This window comes from Condylura cristata, unplaced genomic scaffold (assembly GCF_000260355.1).
Source record: "Condylura cristata isolate star-nosed mole 26May11 unplaced genomic scaffold, ConCri1.0 scaffold00001, whole genome shotgun sequence".
Taxonomy (NCBI): domain Eukaryota; kingdom Metazoa; phylum Chordata; class Mammalia; order Eulipotyphla; family Talpidae; genus Condylura; species Condylura cristata.
In genome coordinates, this window is record NW_004567102.1 from 8,994,001 (window position 1) to 9,007,923 (window position 13,923).

Here is a 13,923-nt window from a genome sequence, read left to right on the forward strand (position 1 = left end):
GACTGCACTTAGCGAGACTAAAGTCAAACTACTGATTTCCTTCCCAAATCCTTTCTCAATCTTTTTCCAGCTCAGTCATGACATCACCAGTTATCTAGCTGCTGAGATTGAAAAAGTAACTAGCTGCTAAGTCATCTTTTATTTATTTTTTAAGATTTAATTCATTTATGCATACGGAACTGCGGTACAGGCCAGAGGTTCAGGTGGTTAGCATCACAGTGTTGCGCTTTAACCTGTTGAGCCATCAGGGAGAGATCTTTTTTTTTTTAAGATTTTATTTTTGCATAGAAGAGCTGGAATGTAGGCCAGAAGTGTAGGGGGTCAGAGGATTCATCAGAGATGAGTGGGGAGCAGAACAGGAGATCTACTGAGATACACTGCTGAGGGGAGCAGTGGGCGAGGCAGGAGAGGTCTGCTGCACCATGTGGGTCAGCTCCCTGGCTGGGGATTGAACTCAGACCATAGCAGTGATAGCGCTTAGACTTAACCCTTAGGCTACTGGAGAGGCCCCTATAAGAGTCACCTGGAACCTTCTTTTTCTTAGATTACATTTCATGAGCTCGCATGTCACTCTATTAGCAGATCATTCCTCAACTCCAAGCTATATTCTGAATTCAAGCACTATTCATCACTGCATGGATGCAACTCAAGTCCCGGCTATGTCCTCTTGGCTGTTCTGTGCAATAGGCCCTAAAGGTCTCCTTGCCCTTCTGACCATCCCCTTCCTTATAGTCTACACTTAGCAGCAACAGCAGTGTCTGCTAAGCAGAGATCAGATACAGTCACTACTGTTCAAAGCCTTTCTATGGCTTCTCTCGTACACTCAATCAAACCTACACTCCCACCAGTGATGATGCCTCGGTTGTGACACCCACTTCATCTTCACATCCTTCTGCCTTGGCTGCAGACACACCAAGCAGAACAGGCTTTAATACTAACTGACCCTGCTGCCAGGACTCCCTCCCCCTAGCTGTCTCCTTCTCTACATTCATCCCTCCTGGAAACTACCCACCCTTCCTCAAATAGCCACTCAAGAAATTCTGGCATGATCTGATCTTTCTTCACAGTGCTTAACCACATCTGAAACTATCACATCTTCCCCCCTATTTTTAGTTCTCCCCATGTGAGTCTAAGATCTAAAGGACTTCACCACACACACTGCAGAGTTCTCAGTGGCTAGACCAGTGCTTGGCACATACAAGGAACTCAAGTATGAATTGAGTAACTGTGCAAAGGCATGGCACACATGTGTGTGTTGACTTAATGGATGATACTACTTTTTAATTTTACAAGACAATTGTTCTTGAGTCCTTTGAGAGTGTCTGAATTTGCAGATATTTGTTGATATGAAAAGATAATGGGAATTTATAGTTGAAAGAGGCCTTGAAGTTCATCCAGCTCAGTGATTTCCAACCCTTCCCCACCTCATCACACCTGCACACACCATGTCTTCATGAGTCACTGTGGTTCTGGAGCAACACCTCACCAGCTTTGGTGTGAGGGTGGTATCACTCTTGTTTCTTCATATTTATTGACCTCTAAGCAACACTTAAGAGTGTTCAAATTAAGAAATTGTAAGACGAAATGTAACTTGATTTAGCTCGGGCTGAGGAAATCTAAAATTCCATTGGATTTCCTGTGGGTCAGTTGCCCATGACTTGACCTATAGCTACCGCTGAGCTGTTGAGGGATAAATATCATTTTAAAGAGGATTAGGACTCCACACAGAGAAATGATAGCCTGAGGTGAGTAACAATAGTCAGGATTTAAGGAGGGCAGGGTTAGGAATGGAGTGGGGATTTGCAAAGAGAACCCTGGGGATCACAGGCAGTCAGCCATAACTTGGCTTCAGGAGCAACAAACCAGTAGGCAGTGCTGGAGACAGGCCTGGCTCACAGCCCTGCTGTAAACAGACTCATGTTCTTTTTTTTAAAGGTTTATTTATTTATGCATGTAAGAACTGGGGTACAGGCCAGAGGTGCAAGGGGTGAGAGGATTCACCAGAGACAGCAAGAGGAACACAACAGGCAGATGAGCTGAAATACAACGCTGAGGGGAGCAGCGGGTGGGTCAGGAGAGGTCTGCTGCACCATGTGGGTCACCTGGGGATCGAACTCATGCTTCAGTGGCTGCAGATAGCTTCATCGTGCTGACACTTTAATCCCTTGCACCACCAGGGAGGCGTGTCCCAGATGTTCTAGTGACCCAGGAGGACCCTTGTAGAAGCCCAAGCTCTTTGCCCTTTAGACACTGAAACCAGAGTCAGCCCTGAGACCACAGGGATCACACTGTGTCGTGCTTCTTGCCCTCATTTCACACACAATGACATCTTTTATTCCTTAGATTTTTCTTCCACCTTATCAGTCTCTTTCTTCTAAGTTTTAGGGGCAATGAGTACATTTTACTAATGTGATGGGGAAATAAACCTAGGTTTTAGGTTGGACTATTCTGCATTATTACTGGATACCTATCTCATGGCCCCTAAAAACTAGTTGCTAGTCACCACCCTGACTGCAGACAAATCAGCTGGGGCATTCACTCTAATTGAAACTGTCTTCAGTTTCATCTGTAAACTGAAAGGGTGATTGAATGAGCAAGTCCTAACATGGTTTTCTTCTGCAGCATGGGGATAATAATAGTAACACTTTATTTGGTTGCCATAAAGATTAACTAAGATAGTATCTACAGATAACTGCCTACGTTAAAGGCCTGGCCCCGTGCATGGTGGGGACTATAATAAGCACGTTCCGTGTTTTCTCAGCTAAATCAAACTTCAGAGCCACTCTCAAACATTCTCCTCACCTTGGAGGTATTCTGAGGTCCCTTTCAGCTGGTTTTTAAATAGTACGGCACACAAGCATCTGGAGTATCATCAAATTTGCACTACTGTCCAGTAATAGTTATTATTTATTGAGTATCTCTCACCTGCTTGGCACAGTGTCAGGTGCTTTATTAGTTAACTGATTTACTACTCCAACCTTGATGAGCAGGATTTATTCCCTACGTCTTACTAAGCAGTAAACTGAGGCTCTGACAGGGTTAAATATCTTGTGCAAGTTTACAGCAGTGGGGCTGAACTCTTACGGGATTCTAGTCTGCCTGACTCCAAAGTCCATATTTGCTCTTTTCTGCTTTGCTCCTCATTCATGTGGTGGGGAAACTAATTTAACATAATGTTGGAAAGGAGGAACGCTCCCGACAAGTGAAGATGTTAAAGGACTAGACAACTGGCTTATTAAAAAAAAACTGCTTCATATACTTACTGTGGCATGTTAAGTGGCCAAAGGAACACAGAAATACCTTTACTCTTATCAGAGATCTGAAATACACAGTATGGATTTAAATAGACCACAACATTATTTTATTTAATTTGAAAGAAAAACATACTTCAGGTTAAGAGAAACAATAACGAATTCATGGCTACACCTCAAAAAAAAAGAAAATTGCTTCACTTCCTACCTACCTTCTCATTCATTCTATCATTGGGGCAACTTTTCTCTCACTACAGAACAGACAAGTATACACAGTGAGGCTGGGGCATTCACTCTAATTTTTGGACTATGAATTTTACTTGGGCAACTCAACTGAAAAAAAAAAAAACCAAAATATTATCAGGTTATGTTTCTCAAGAAGCAGTCTTCAAATTTGCCAAATACTTTTGTCAAATATCACATTTTTGTCATTTATCTAGTTTACTTGTATTGTATATAATATAATCTGAAATGCCAAGTCACCTGGCTCATAGGTGAACTTATTCTGAAACAGCCACAACTGGACACGTACCCTTACGGGAGCTCGCAGGCCCTGGAGATAAGCATATATAGCTCTTCCTTTACACCACACGGACTAACAGTAAAGAAGCATAAGGAAGCTTAGGTATGCATCTATGTCGACTTTTAAAGAATTCTTTTAGAGTATAAATGGCCACAACTGCTGCTTCGCTAGACATAGGCACTACTGTGCTACATCTTAACTCCAGGTTTCTAACTGGGATAAGCATGCTCTAGGTGTTTGTGAATGACAGTCAACTGAGCTGTGAGTACAATGAGGTCATGGGGCACAAGGCTGTAATTCTTCCCATGTTAATGACAGTAATGTAAGTCTGCCACATAAGCAGAATGCATTCAAAACACTGACATCAGATAGTAGGTCAGGAAAAGAGAACAGGGTCCAGTTCAAGGGGGTTAAAACTGAGAAGTCATAACTAGCCCAAAGATGAGAAGGAAACTACAAAAGACATGGACCCGAGTCTGCTGTTAAAAGGAAACCAATCACTCCCTTGGGCCCGAGACACCACCAATTTCAGGCCATTACAGGCTGGCCTCTTTCAGGGCTTTAGCCACTATTTAATTTCATCGAAAAGCAGACATCTTCAAACAAAAAGTTCCATTTAGCAAAAGAAAGAGGCCTTCTTATTAGTGAGGAACTTAGTAAAAAAAAAAAAAGCAAAAAATTTCTATTCAATTGTGGATATTCACTACCGTGTGGATGCAAAGTTAACAAAATAAAGCTTGCTGAATGAATGAATCACAGAATGAATGACATGTTGCAGGCAGGAATTTCTCGAGCGCTCCAATTCCATGGCAGTGACCCTTTTAGGCAGCCCTGAGGCTCTGAGCTGCAAGAAGAGTTCCAAGCAGGCCACAAATGTGCTCAAGTTGCTGCTAGGAACATTCATTTTCAAGAATGTGATGCTTAAAATGGGCAAAATTTAGAGGTAACCACCCCAAACTAGCATGTATCAGCTGGCACTGAGGTAAATATCAGAACTGAACTGCCCAAGATTAAATCAAACAAAGGTTCTTTCAAGGCATTGCAAAAGAAAAAATGCATGTGATGAGTATTTAAATTTTATATGAGTGAAATGATATAAATTAAAACCAGTATAAACGAGTAACTCAACCATAGCAGAAAAACAAAATATAAATTTGACTTTCTGGTGCACATTAGTCAGCATGGCTTGCTCACACTGGTTAGGAGCAGAATGGGAAGAACAGCAGAGAGCCTGGTTCTTTCTCCACAGTCCAGTGTGTTTTCATTAAAGTCCCATTCCTGCTTTCAATTGTTTAGGGCATGTTGACGCAACAGAGCAGTTAGGGGAATTCAAAAATCACCTCACCCAAAAGCACCTTCCCTTTCAACATGTGTCGAGCTCACCCCCACTTCTAACGCTGGCACATGTGGTCTCTGCGAGACTTAAGATTTTTCTTCTTTACCCTTCGATGTCGTCTCCCAGATTGGCTCCTTAATATGTTCTGGTAACTGTTCTAATTTTGTCTAAAAAGAGAAAAACAACACTTTAATACGGATTTCATTGAACTCTGGCCACATTAGGGTTTATTCGTTTTGTTTCTTCAAATCCTGACTTTTCCTTTTACCCCGTAGGTATTTCTGTAGGGCTCTGCACAGAGAGAAGGAAACTTGATGGTACACAAAGCACTCCTTTTTTTTTTTTTAAAGATTTATCCATTTATTCATACAGAACTGGGGTACAGGCCAGAGATGCAGAGGGTGAGAGGCTTCACCAGGAACAGAGTGGGGAGCAGAACAGGCAGATCGACGAAGTACACTGCTGAGGGGAGCAGCAGGCGGGCCAGGAGAGGTCTGCCACACAAGGGAATCTCCTCCCGGGCAGGCGGGGATTGAACTCATGTGGAATTGGCTTAAGCTTCTTAGTGCAGTGCTCTAAGCCACCAGGGAGGGCCCACACAAAGCACTCTTACATAATTATCTATTTGACCTCTGAGGGCCCCAGGGACTGCCACTTCCTGTGGTCTCCATGTGGAGACAGACATCGAGAGGGAGGGGGATTGCTTGGGGCTGATGTGGGCAGCAGTGGCGGGAGTGTGCTGAGCTGCCCCACTGCACCAGGGCAGGGGAGACCCCCTTCACTGTGGAGACTGCTCTGGTCTCCCTCTCCTCAGTGTGCCAGACTCAGCAGTAAGGCATCAAACATACCCCCACAACACAAAGTCATACCTTTGTAACTTCCATGGCAACGCCTTCAGGTAAGTTTCGCTGAATATATTCCAAGTAGACATCTGCTGTACTTCCAGTTAGATGTTCTAACTAAAATTCAAATATGAAGCTGGTTTATACTAAGATGCTAAAGCAGAAATTTGAAAGTTTTTTGGGTAAAAGCTTAAAAATATGAAACAGGAAAACTGGGTAGATCCCTTTCATCTTTTATGAAACCTTACACAGAATCTGAATTTAGGAAAAGGTGTTTCCTTTGGTTGGACTGGATGTGAGTAGCATAGATATGAAGCCTCCTTTCCTCACAGATCCGAGAAAGCCAGGGTTTCGTGGCACCAAAGCAGTATATGCACAAGCATTTAAGCTAACTCAGGAATGAAAATACAGGACTTAAGAGAGTTAGTACAAGATTTTCTGTGTGCTCCAGGGACAGGAGTTTTGTTAGACATAGGCAGATAAAATTTTGGATTTATTTTTTCAATGAAGGGTAGGTAGGGCTATGTCTAGTCGATCATGTTTGCACCCTCAATGTCTACTACAGTGCCCCAATATAAAAGATGCACAAGATTTGTCTGAATAACATTTACCATGATTTAATATGTGACAGAATCACTCTACTGTAATAAATGAAACACCTTAACGCTACCATCAAGGACCTGGAGAATCCAGTCACCATACAGAAAGAATTGTTAGAACTCTATGAAAACTATAATTTTTGACACATCAGCAAAACTATTCCAATGCTATGTTACTGCATAAAAATTAGCATAATCTGCAATACTGCATTAAAGTTTGCATTATTCTAAGGATGGCTTTGAGTTTGAGTCTCATGTCATGTTGCCCACATAACCACAAATAGACAAGTATCCTCTCTATAACTATCAGGTGTGGGTTGACTGGAAGGAAGTCAACCCAGTCAATGTTAAAACAAAGGCATGACGTGGAAGTGTGAAATTTCAGGCCCTTCAAAAACGCCTGAATGTATGAAATAAACTCACCTCTAAACATCTGTAAAGGGTCCTCATTTCATACTGAACTCTATGCTTCTTGAAAATATGCACTGATTTGAGAAGAGTTAATCGCTCTATTTTCCTTGGAGGCTCGTGCCTGAAAATTAATGGACAAAACAAAATACATAAGCTAAGAGATGTTAAAACCTGAGTCACTGATATCAAAGCATGATTCCACAACTTTGTAGGGCAGGCTCATACTCAATTACAGGCGTTAACTACCATTTACAGACTTCCACTTGTCAAGACTGTCATCTTTAACAACTGCTGTCATAAAGCTTAGGCCAAAATAAACACTGCAAACAGCAAGAGAAACATTTTCCACAGATTTAAAAATGAGCTTGGCATGCTTTTGGGTTTTACAGTTTTGAAGTCTCTTATTGACCAAACACATGAACTGTGAAAAATGGCCCCAGTGTGATGGACACTGCTGTGATGTTTGCTGTAAGGATACTTTATAGCTTTAGGAAAATCTACAGATAGTGATAACCACGAAACTACAGTGTTAGGGTAAACATGTGGATGCCATCTGTTTGGTCAGAAGGCTCGAACTGGCAAAGCCCCAAATGGGCCTTGTTCAATACCAGAAGGAATAGATGAAAAGATGAAATAATACTGGACCATCCAGTGACTGCAGGGCCATGTGAAGCGTGCCCTGCTCAGGCATGAAATTACTGGATAAGTGGCGGTTTTGTAAAGCATTTATAGAACAATGGCGGTGTTAGCCAAAGATTGTCAAATCCTAAGGACCTAAAAGGATTCCTTGTTGACCTAATCTACCTCTTGGCTTCTTGGAGGCTCCAGACATGGGGGTTCTTGGGTTTCCTTATGTCGATGCAATAATAAGAGGGAGTTCCTTCATTTTCTGTGTTTATACATTCTAATCTTTAAACATGCTGGTAGACAGAAAAGGACAGTCCTACTTAGGATATGACAAAACTAACCTCTACCCTTCTCTATCCCATCTGAAGATCTCAGACCCAGCCAGGATCAGCATCTTCTTCTTGGGTGACTATGTATAGTAACAGATCAGAGTAGGAAGGCTCATACTCACACTTTAATAGAGATACCAAGTTCTTTGGCAGCAAGCACAGCAAAATATTCATAACTGTCTAATACAGCCTTATCATGGCCTTTTACTAAAACAGACAGGCGCTTATATAATGTGTCTGGTTCATCAGAAACGGTTATCTACAATTTTAAAATTAAAAAAAAAAGTTTCAGCAATGATTCTTCTAAATTTGTAACTATTAAAATTTAACATATTATACTCAGTCGAACATTTCAGAGCTTACTATTAAAGGGGGAGAAAAATGGCTTAACATCTTAATACTATTAGCTTAAGTTACTAGATACTACCACATTCAGATCTCCACAAAGACCCTTAAATCTGTTAAGATACAGCTTAAATCAACAGAACTCTTAAGGCAACCTACAAAACCACTAATGGAACTTTGTAACTCAATAGTTATTGGGCCCCAAACACACAACAGGAAAGATTTTTTTGATCTGTGAACAAAAGTTTCCTGGTCAGAAGACATAGATTGAGAATTAAACTCTACTACTTGTAGCTGAGTGACAATGGGCAAGACATATCCATTTATTGCACTTTAGTTTTTTTGTATATAAAACAAGATAATGCCTATGTTATAGCTCACAGCATTGCTGTAGGAACAAATTAGAAAACACAGATTAAAGTACCTCTAAATCATAAAACAGTGCTATACAGGGTGAGCCACTGCCACATATATACTTTATTAGGTTTTATTTATATATGTATTGCTTACTTAAAAGGAAAATTACTCATTTCTAATTTAAATGTTATGATACTGAATGTACATATAACTTCTATCTCTTCCACCCTAATATTTAAAAGATCTTAGAAATAATGGGTTTGACACTTCTGACTTTCTTCCAAGAGGCAAATTACCTTCACTTCATTCATCCAATAAATCAGTAATTGATATTACTAATCCAGTGATTCAGAGTTAAATTACTTTACCCTAAAAGGAAGTCTAGTTAATCAAGAAGTTACATTTACTCTTGATCACCCCAAATAGGGTTGCTGGAAAAGCTGAATATACTGGTATTCTTTGTTACAGACTTGGGGACAAAGGAGGAGGAATATAGTTGTAAGGTATGTTCTGATGGACTACCACAGGTCTGTAAAGATATTTTGAATGTGTTATAAAAAAAATCAGATTTCACATTAAGATTTCAATTAGTTTGGGAAATTTACATAATCTAGCAATACTAGCTCTGACTGCCCAAGTGATCAAAGTAGCAACTGTCCTGCTTAGAAAAGGCACAGCCCTTGGGGCCTCCCTGCAGGCACGGGGTTAAGGACCCAGAGCTATCACACTCTCCGCAGGCACTGCAACATCAGTTCAATCCCTGGCATGGGAAATGACCCATGTGGTACAGCACACCTCTCCTGTCTCGCCCACTGCTCCCCTCAGTCAATCTGCTGTTTTGCTCCCTACTCTGTTTCTGGTGAACCCTTTCACCCCCTGCACCTATGGCCTACACCCCAGTTCTTATATGTATAAATAAATAAATCTAAAAAAAAAAGGGCACAGACTGTCACTATGTCCACCCCGCCACCTCTCCTAGTCCATCTGTACAGGCATCTGAGTTGGACATCTAAGGTATACACATGATGTCACAGAAACAGATTCATTATCAACTAAGTGAAAAACAAAACCAGCAGTTACCTTTTGATGTGTATGTACAGATACAACTGCATAACAGACAAATGTCTAGAAGGATGTACACTAAACTCTTAAAGGGGGTTATATTTTGAGAGGCAGAAATGGAAGGATTTGGAACTTATTTATTTGTAAGATATTTTAAAAATGACCAAAATAACAGGCTGATGGAATCATACTTTTATTTAAACAAGGATGCCCAGCTAATTCTGGATTTTCTTTACTTATGCTAATGTTCTTTCTACCTGTGCACAATAAAGCATTGTTCAGGCCCAGGCTGAATGTCTCAAAGTGAAAATTGAGCCTTGAAGGCTATAAGAAAAAAAGTTTTTCCATAACCTAATATCAAGTATTCCACATCATAATTAGTACTAGCTTCATATTAGGGTAAGTTAAAAGCAAAAGATTGCTCAAACCCAGAGTTACTTAAGGTAAATAATTTATTCCTTCAGAAGTGGCTTTCATATCCTGAATAACAAGAGCACCCAGGGGACACTAGAGAACACCCAGGTATACACTGTGCATTTACCAGAATCTCAAAACTGTTTTTTCATAAAGTGTTTCGTAAACAACCCCAAACAAAGTAATGAACATTTATTGTCACTGTAGCTCCTTATGCCTAGAAACAGGTAGCACATACCGTAGGCTTAGTCACATCCTTGGGAACATCAATGTGTAGATTTGAAAACTGTACCCACTTCATGTTGGTACTGCTATGTGTGGAAACAAAAAGAATCTTAAGTAAAACAGCACAAGAGGCCCTCCCTGGTGGCACAGCACAGCACTGAGAAGCTAGAGCTGCTTCCGCATGAGTTCGATTCCCGCCTGCCCCGGAGGTGACCACATGGCGTGGCAGACCTCTCCTGACCGGCCCGCTGCTCCCCTCAGCAGTGTACTTCGTCGATCTGCCTGTTCTGCTCCCCACTCTGTCTCTGGTGAAGCCTCTCACCGCCCCTGAGCCTCTCGCCTGTATCCCAGTTCTGTATGCACAAATAAATAAATCTTAAAAACAAAAAAAAAACACAGCACAAGAGCCCATTTTCTTGTTCCATTTAGACCATCCAACAGTATACTTACAGAAGAAAGCCACCATTTTTGGTGCTACTGTCCTTAGATCGGTTTATAGAAAAATTCCTTGAACCCTTTAAAAAAAAAAAAAGGATATGTTAGAATTAACAATCTCCAAGCCATTCATAGTCTCCATGAAATGTCAAAAAATGTGTAATGCTGCAAATTAAAGCCTATTTCATTATTCCAAATGGAAATGTCGAGCGTAATTTAAAAAGCATTAGGTTTCACTAAAAATAGAATGCAAGAGTATCATCACAAAACACTAAGAACCTCTATCTTTAAAGTTCAGGAGCAAGAACTTTTTATTATTATTATCATAGTTTAGTTTTACATCAATTTGTGCCTTTTCCATCTCAGTTGTAATCCCCATGGGCTTCCCATCACCATCACCTGTGTGCCGCCACCACAGTCCTATGCACTCCCCCCTCCCTCCATTTTGCAAGAATTTTAAAAAAGATTTATTTATTTATGCATATAAGAACTGGGGTGTGGGCCAGGTGTGGGGGGTGAGAGGATTCACTAGAGACAGAGAGAGAAACAGTACAGGCAGGTCTACTGAAATACACTGCTGAGGGGAGCAGCAGGAGAAATAGAAGCGGTCTGCTGTGCCTTGTGGGTCACCTCCTGGGGACCGAACTTGTGCTGCAGTGGCTGCACACAGCTTCATAGTTCTAAGACTCAACCCCTTGCACCACCATGGAGGTCCAAGAACTAATTTTAAAAAGCAATTCTTACAAGAATAGCAATGTAATATGTGGGCATTAAGGGGGAAATATGGCCCATTTTTCCTTTTTTACAGATTAGTTATACTTAAGGGAGGAGTTTAGAGAAGTGTGAGAACAAAGAAGGAAGGAAGCACAATGCACCTTGATGATGGACCATGGGTGATCTGGTGGCAGGTACACTGTGGTGGTGAGGGGAGTTGATCTTATACATGAAAAATACCAACAATAATGTCAGCCAATGTTAAGTGAAAAAAAAAATAATAAATGTACTTTAATACTTCTCTTACCTGAATATTTTTGCATAGTAAGTCTTCACAATTTATTAACAGCTAGAGTAAGAATTTTAATGTGCCCTTCTAAAATTTTCATACATCTGTTTCAGTATATTCATTATGTACTATAAAACAGAAATACACAAGAACTTACACTATCCTAATACCACTACTAACTCTCATTGGGATTTTCCAAATTCTTTACTGTCAGCTCCCCCTAGTGGAATAAAACTTCTAATTTTAAGAAACCCGTGGTACTACACACAGCAGGTTCTTAAATAACATGGTTTCAGTTGTTGTAACAGAGGTGAGAGAAATCAACTGATTTTAATAGAGGGCCTGGTTCTGTTATTTGGTCATTTTGCTCAGTCACTATTTCCAATAACCCAGTGATAATGTTATGTGGCACTTACTATATAACATGTAATTGCTGTCTACTTTTCCTTTATGCTTTCTGGAGATTTAAAGTGTAACATGAGAAAGCAGAAGAGCAATAAACTCCTTAAAAATACTTTAAAGATGAGAGGCCCTCTCTGGTGGCACAGTGGGTTAAAGCACAGCACTAAGCTAAAACCACTTCAGCATGAGTTCGATCCCCACCTTGGAGGTGACCCACAGGGCGCAGCTGATCTCTCCTGACCTGTTCGCTGTTCCCCTCAGCAGTGTGCTTGTCGACCTGCTTGTTCTGCCCCCTACTCTGTTTTTAGTGAATCCTCTCACAATCCTTCACCTCTGGCCTGTACCCCAGTTCTGTATGCAGAAATAAATAAATCTTAAAAAAAAAATACTTTAAAGATGAGGTTAATAAGTTAGCACAAGTGAACCTCAAGTCAAATAACTGACGGTCACCTAATTACGTTTAAAAGGCCTATTCTTAGCTTATTGTCCTTATTCCCTCTTTACCCAAAATAGAGGCAAGTCAAAACTTTCATATTCTTTCTTGTGTCAAAAGAAAAAAACAAAAAGACATAATACAAGGTAGAAAGGGTCATTCTCCACACACACTCACATAGGAATATCCCTCCACATACGTGTGCCAGTGACCCTAAAATCCAGTTGTGCACAAGGACTACAGGTATAAACAGTATGGTGGTCACAGTCTCTCAGTATCAACACTGGTTTTCAAAGTGTAGTCGAAGGACGTCTGGAGGGCTTCTGAAATATATTCAGGGGCCCTGGGAGATTTAAACTATTTTCATCAGATGTTATTTGCAACATTTCTACTCTCAGATCTCACCGGTGTATATGCAAGTGTTCCAGGTGCAGCTTTACAGGTGATGTATACAGAAACAGCTTAGACAAGACGCCTGTTTTTGACTAAACCAGACATTAATGAAATTTGCAAAAACTTACTTTCTCACTAAATTTGTTTCGCAATCTAGTTCTTTTCCATTAAAATCGTAATTATTTTAACATGCTGATAAATGAGTTTATTTATCGGCAATTTACGAGCTGCTTTTTAATTAAGATTCCAAGTTTTATGTTCTAATAAACCCACAAAATCTAACATGCTCTTTAGTCTTCACTTTTATAATGTAAAGAAGTACTGAAGCCAAAAAACTTGAGCTGCCTAAATTAATGCTTTTCCTCCGAAGAGTAGCGCAGAGGAAATCTAAGACAAATTCCGACTTCGGTGGCTATTCCGAAAATCTCAGAACCCCCGGATGTCCGGAAAGTTCCAGAGATCTCGTTCCAGCTCAGTCCTCAATTTTCGCGAGGCAAACTTCTATCTTCTCTGAGCCTACGTTTAGTTTGCAAACGTGAAAGGAGGGGCTTGGGGCATGTAACGTTCACTGTCCTCTCAGTTGTAACATTCCATGAATCTTCTTGTCCCTATCTTTGTCCCGACTCTGGAACTTGTTTCACCCCATGAGAATAAAACCCGCCCCTTTGTGGCCACTTTCCTACAATGAGCCGAGGTTCGGAGTACATATCGAGGAAGGATCATGATTGACACAACGACGTTGGCAGCCAGAACTCTCGGCAACTCTCCCCGCCTGCCCGCCTGGTTAGCCCAGCCCGCCCGGTACCTGCCAGAAGCGCCGGCACACAATACCAAGCGCCGCTCGTGCCGCCATCTTGCCGTCCCAGCCTCCCAGGATCGCTTCCGGGTCACAGCGGCGCCCCCGGTTCCCAGAGTTCCGCAAAGAGAGAACCGCTA

At 41.1% G+C, this 13,923-nt stretch overlaps 1 protein-coding gene across 2 annotated transcripts; it reads right to left on the minus strand.

Annotated features, from left to right (window-relative positions):
- Positions 1-2,109: 2,109 nt before the first annotated feature.
- MRPS10 (mitochondrial ribosomal protein S10) lies at positions 2,110-13,867 on the minus strand. 2 transcript variants are annotated; one of them, XM_012723784.1, is made up of 7 exons: positions 13,793-13,867; positions 10,772-10,836; positions 10,335-10,404; positions 8,041-8,177; positions 6,975-7,083; positions 5,980-6,069; positions 2,110-5,277 (listed from the first exon to the last, which is right to left on the minus strand). In XM_012723784.1, exons 1-7 carry the CDS (start codon positions 13,838-13,840, stop codon positions 5,197-5,199), a joined length of 600 nt encoding a protein of 199 aa, XP_012579238.1. In that variant the 5' UTR covers positions 13,841-13,867; the 3' UTR covers positions 2,110-5,196. The 2 variants fall into 2 exon arrangements, with proteins under 2 accessions (XP_012579238.1, XP_004673536.1); XM_004673479.2 differs by having other exon boundaries at positions 10,335-10,407.
- Positions 13,868-13,923: the final 56 nt, after the last annotated feature.

Excerpts from the sequence above, each read along its gene's own strand:
- MRPS10 (XM_004673479.2), bottom strand. The coding sequence starts at position 13,840 with ATGGCGGCACGAGCGGCGCTTGGTATTGTGTGCCGGCGCTTCTGGCAG. Across the intron at positions 8,178-10,334 it reads AGGATGTGACTAAGCCTACG|ATAACCGTTTCTGATGAACC; the intron begins GTATGTGCTACC and ends TTAAAATTGTAG. Across the intron at positions 5,278-5,979 it reads TTGCCATGGAAGTTACAAAG|ACAAAATTAGAACAGTTACC; the intron begins GTATGACTTTGT and ends TTCTCTTTTTAG.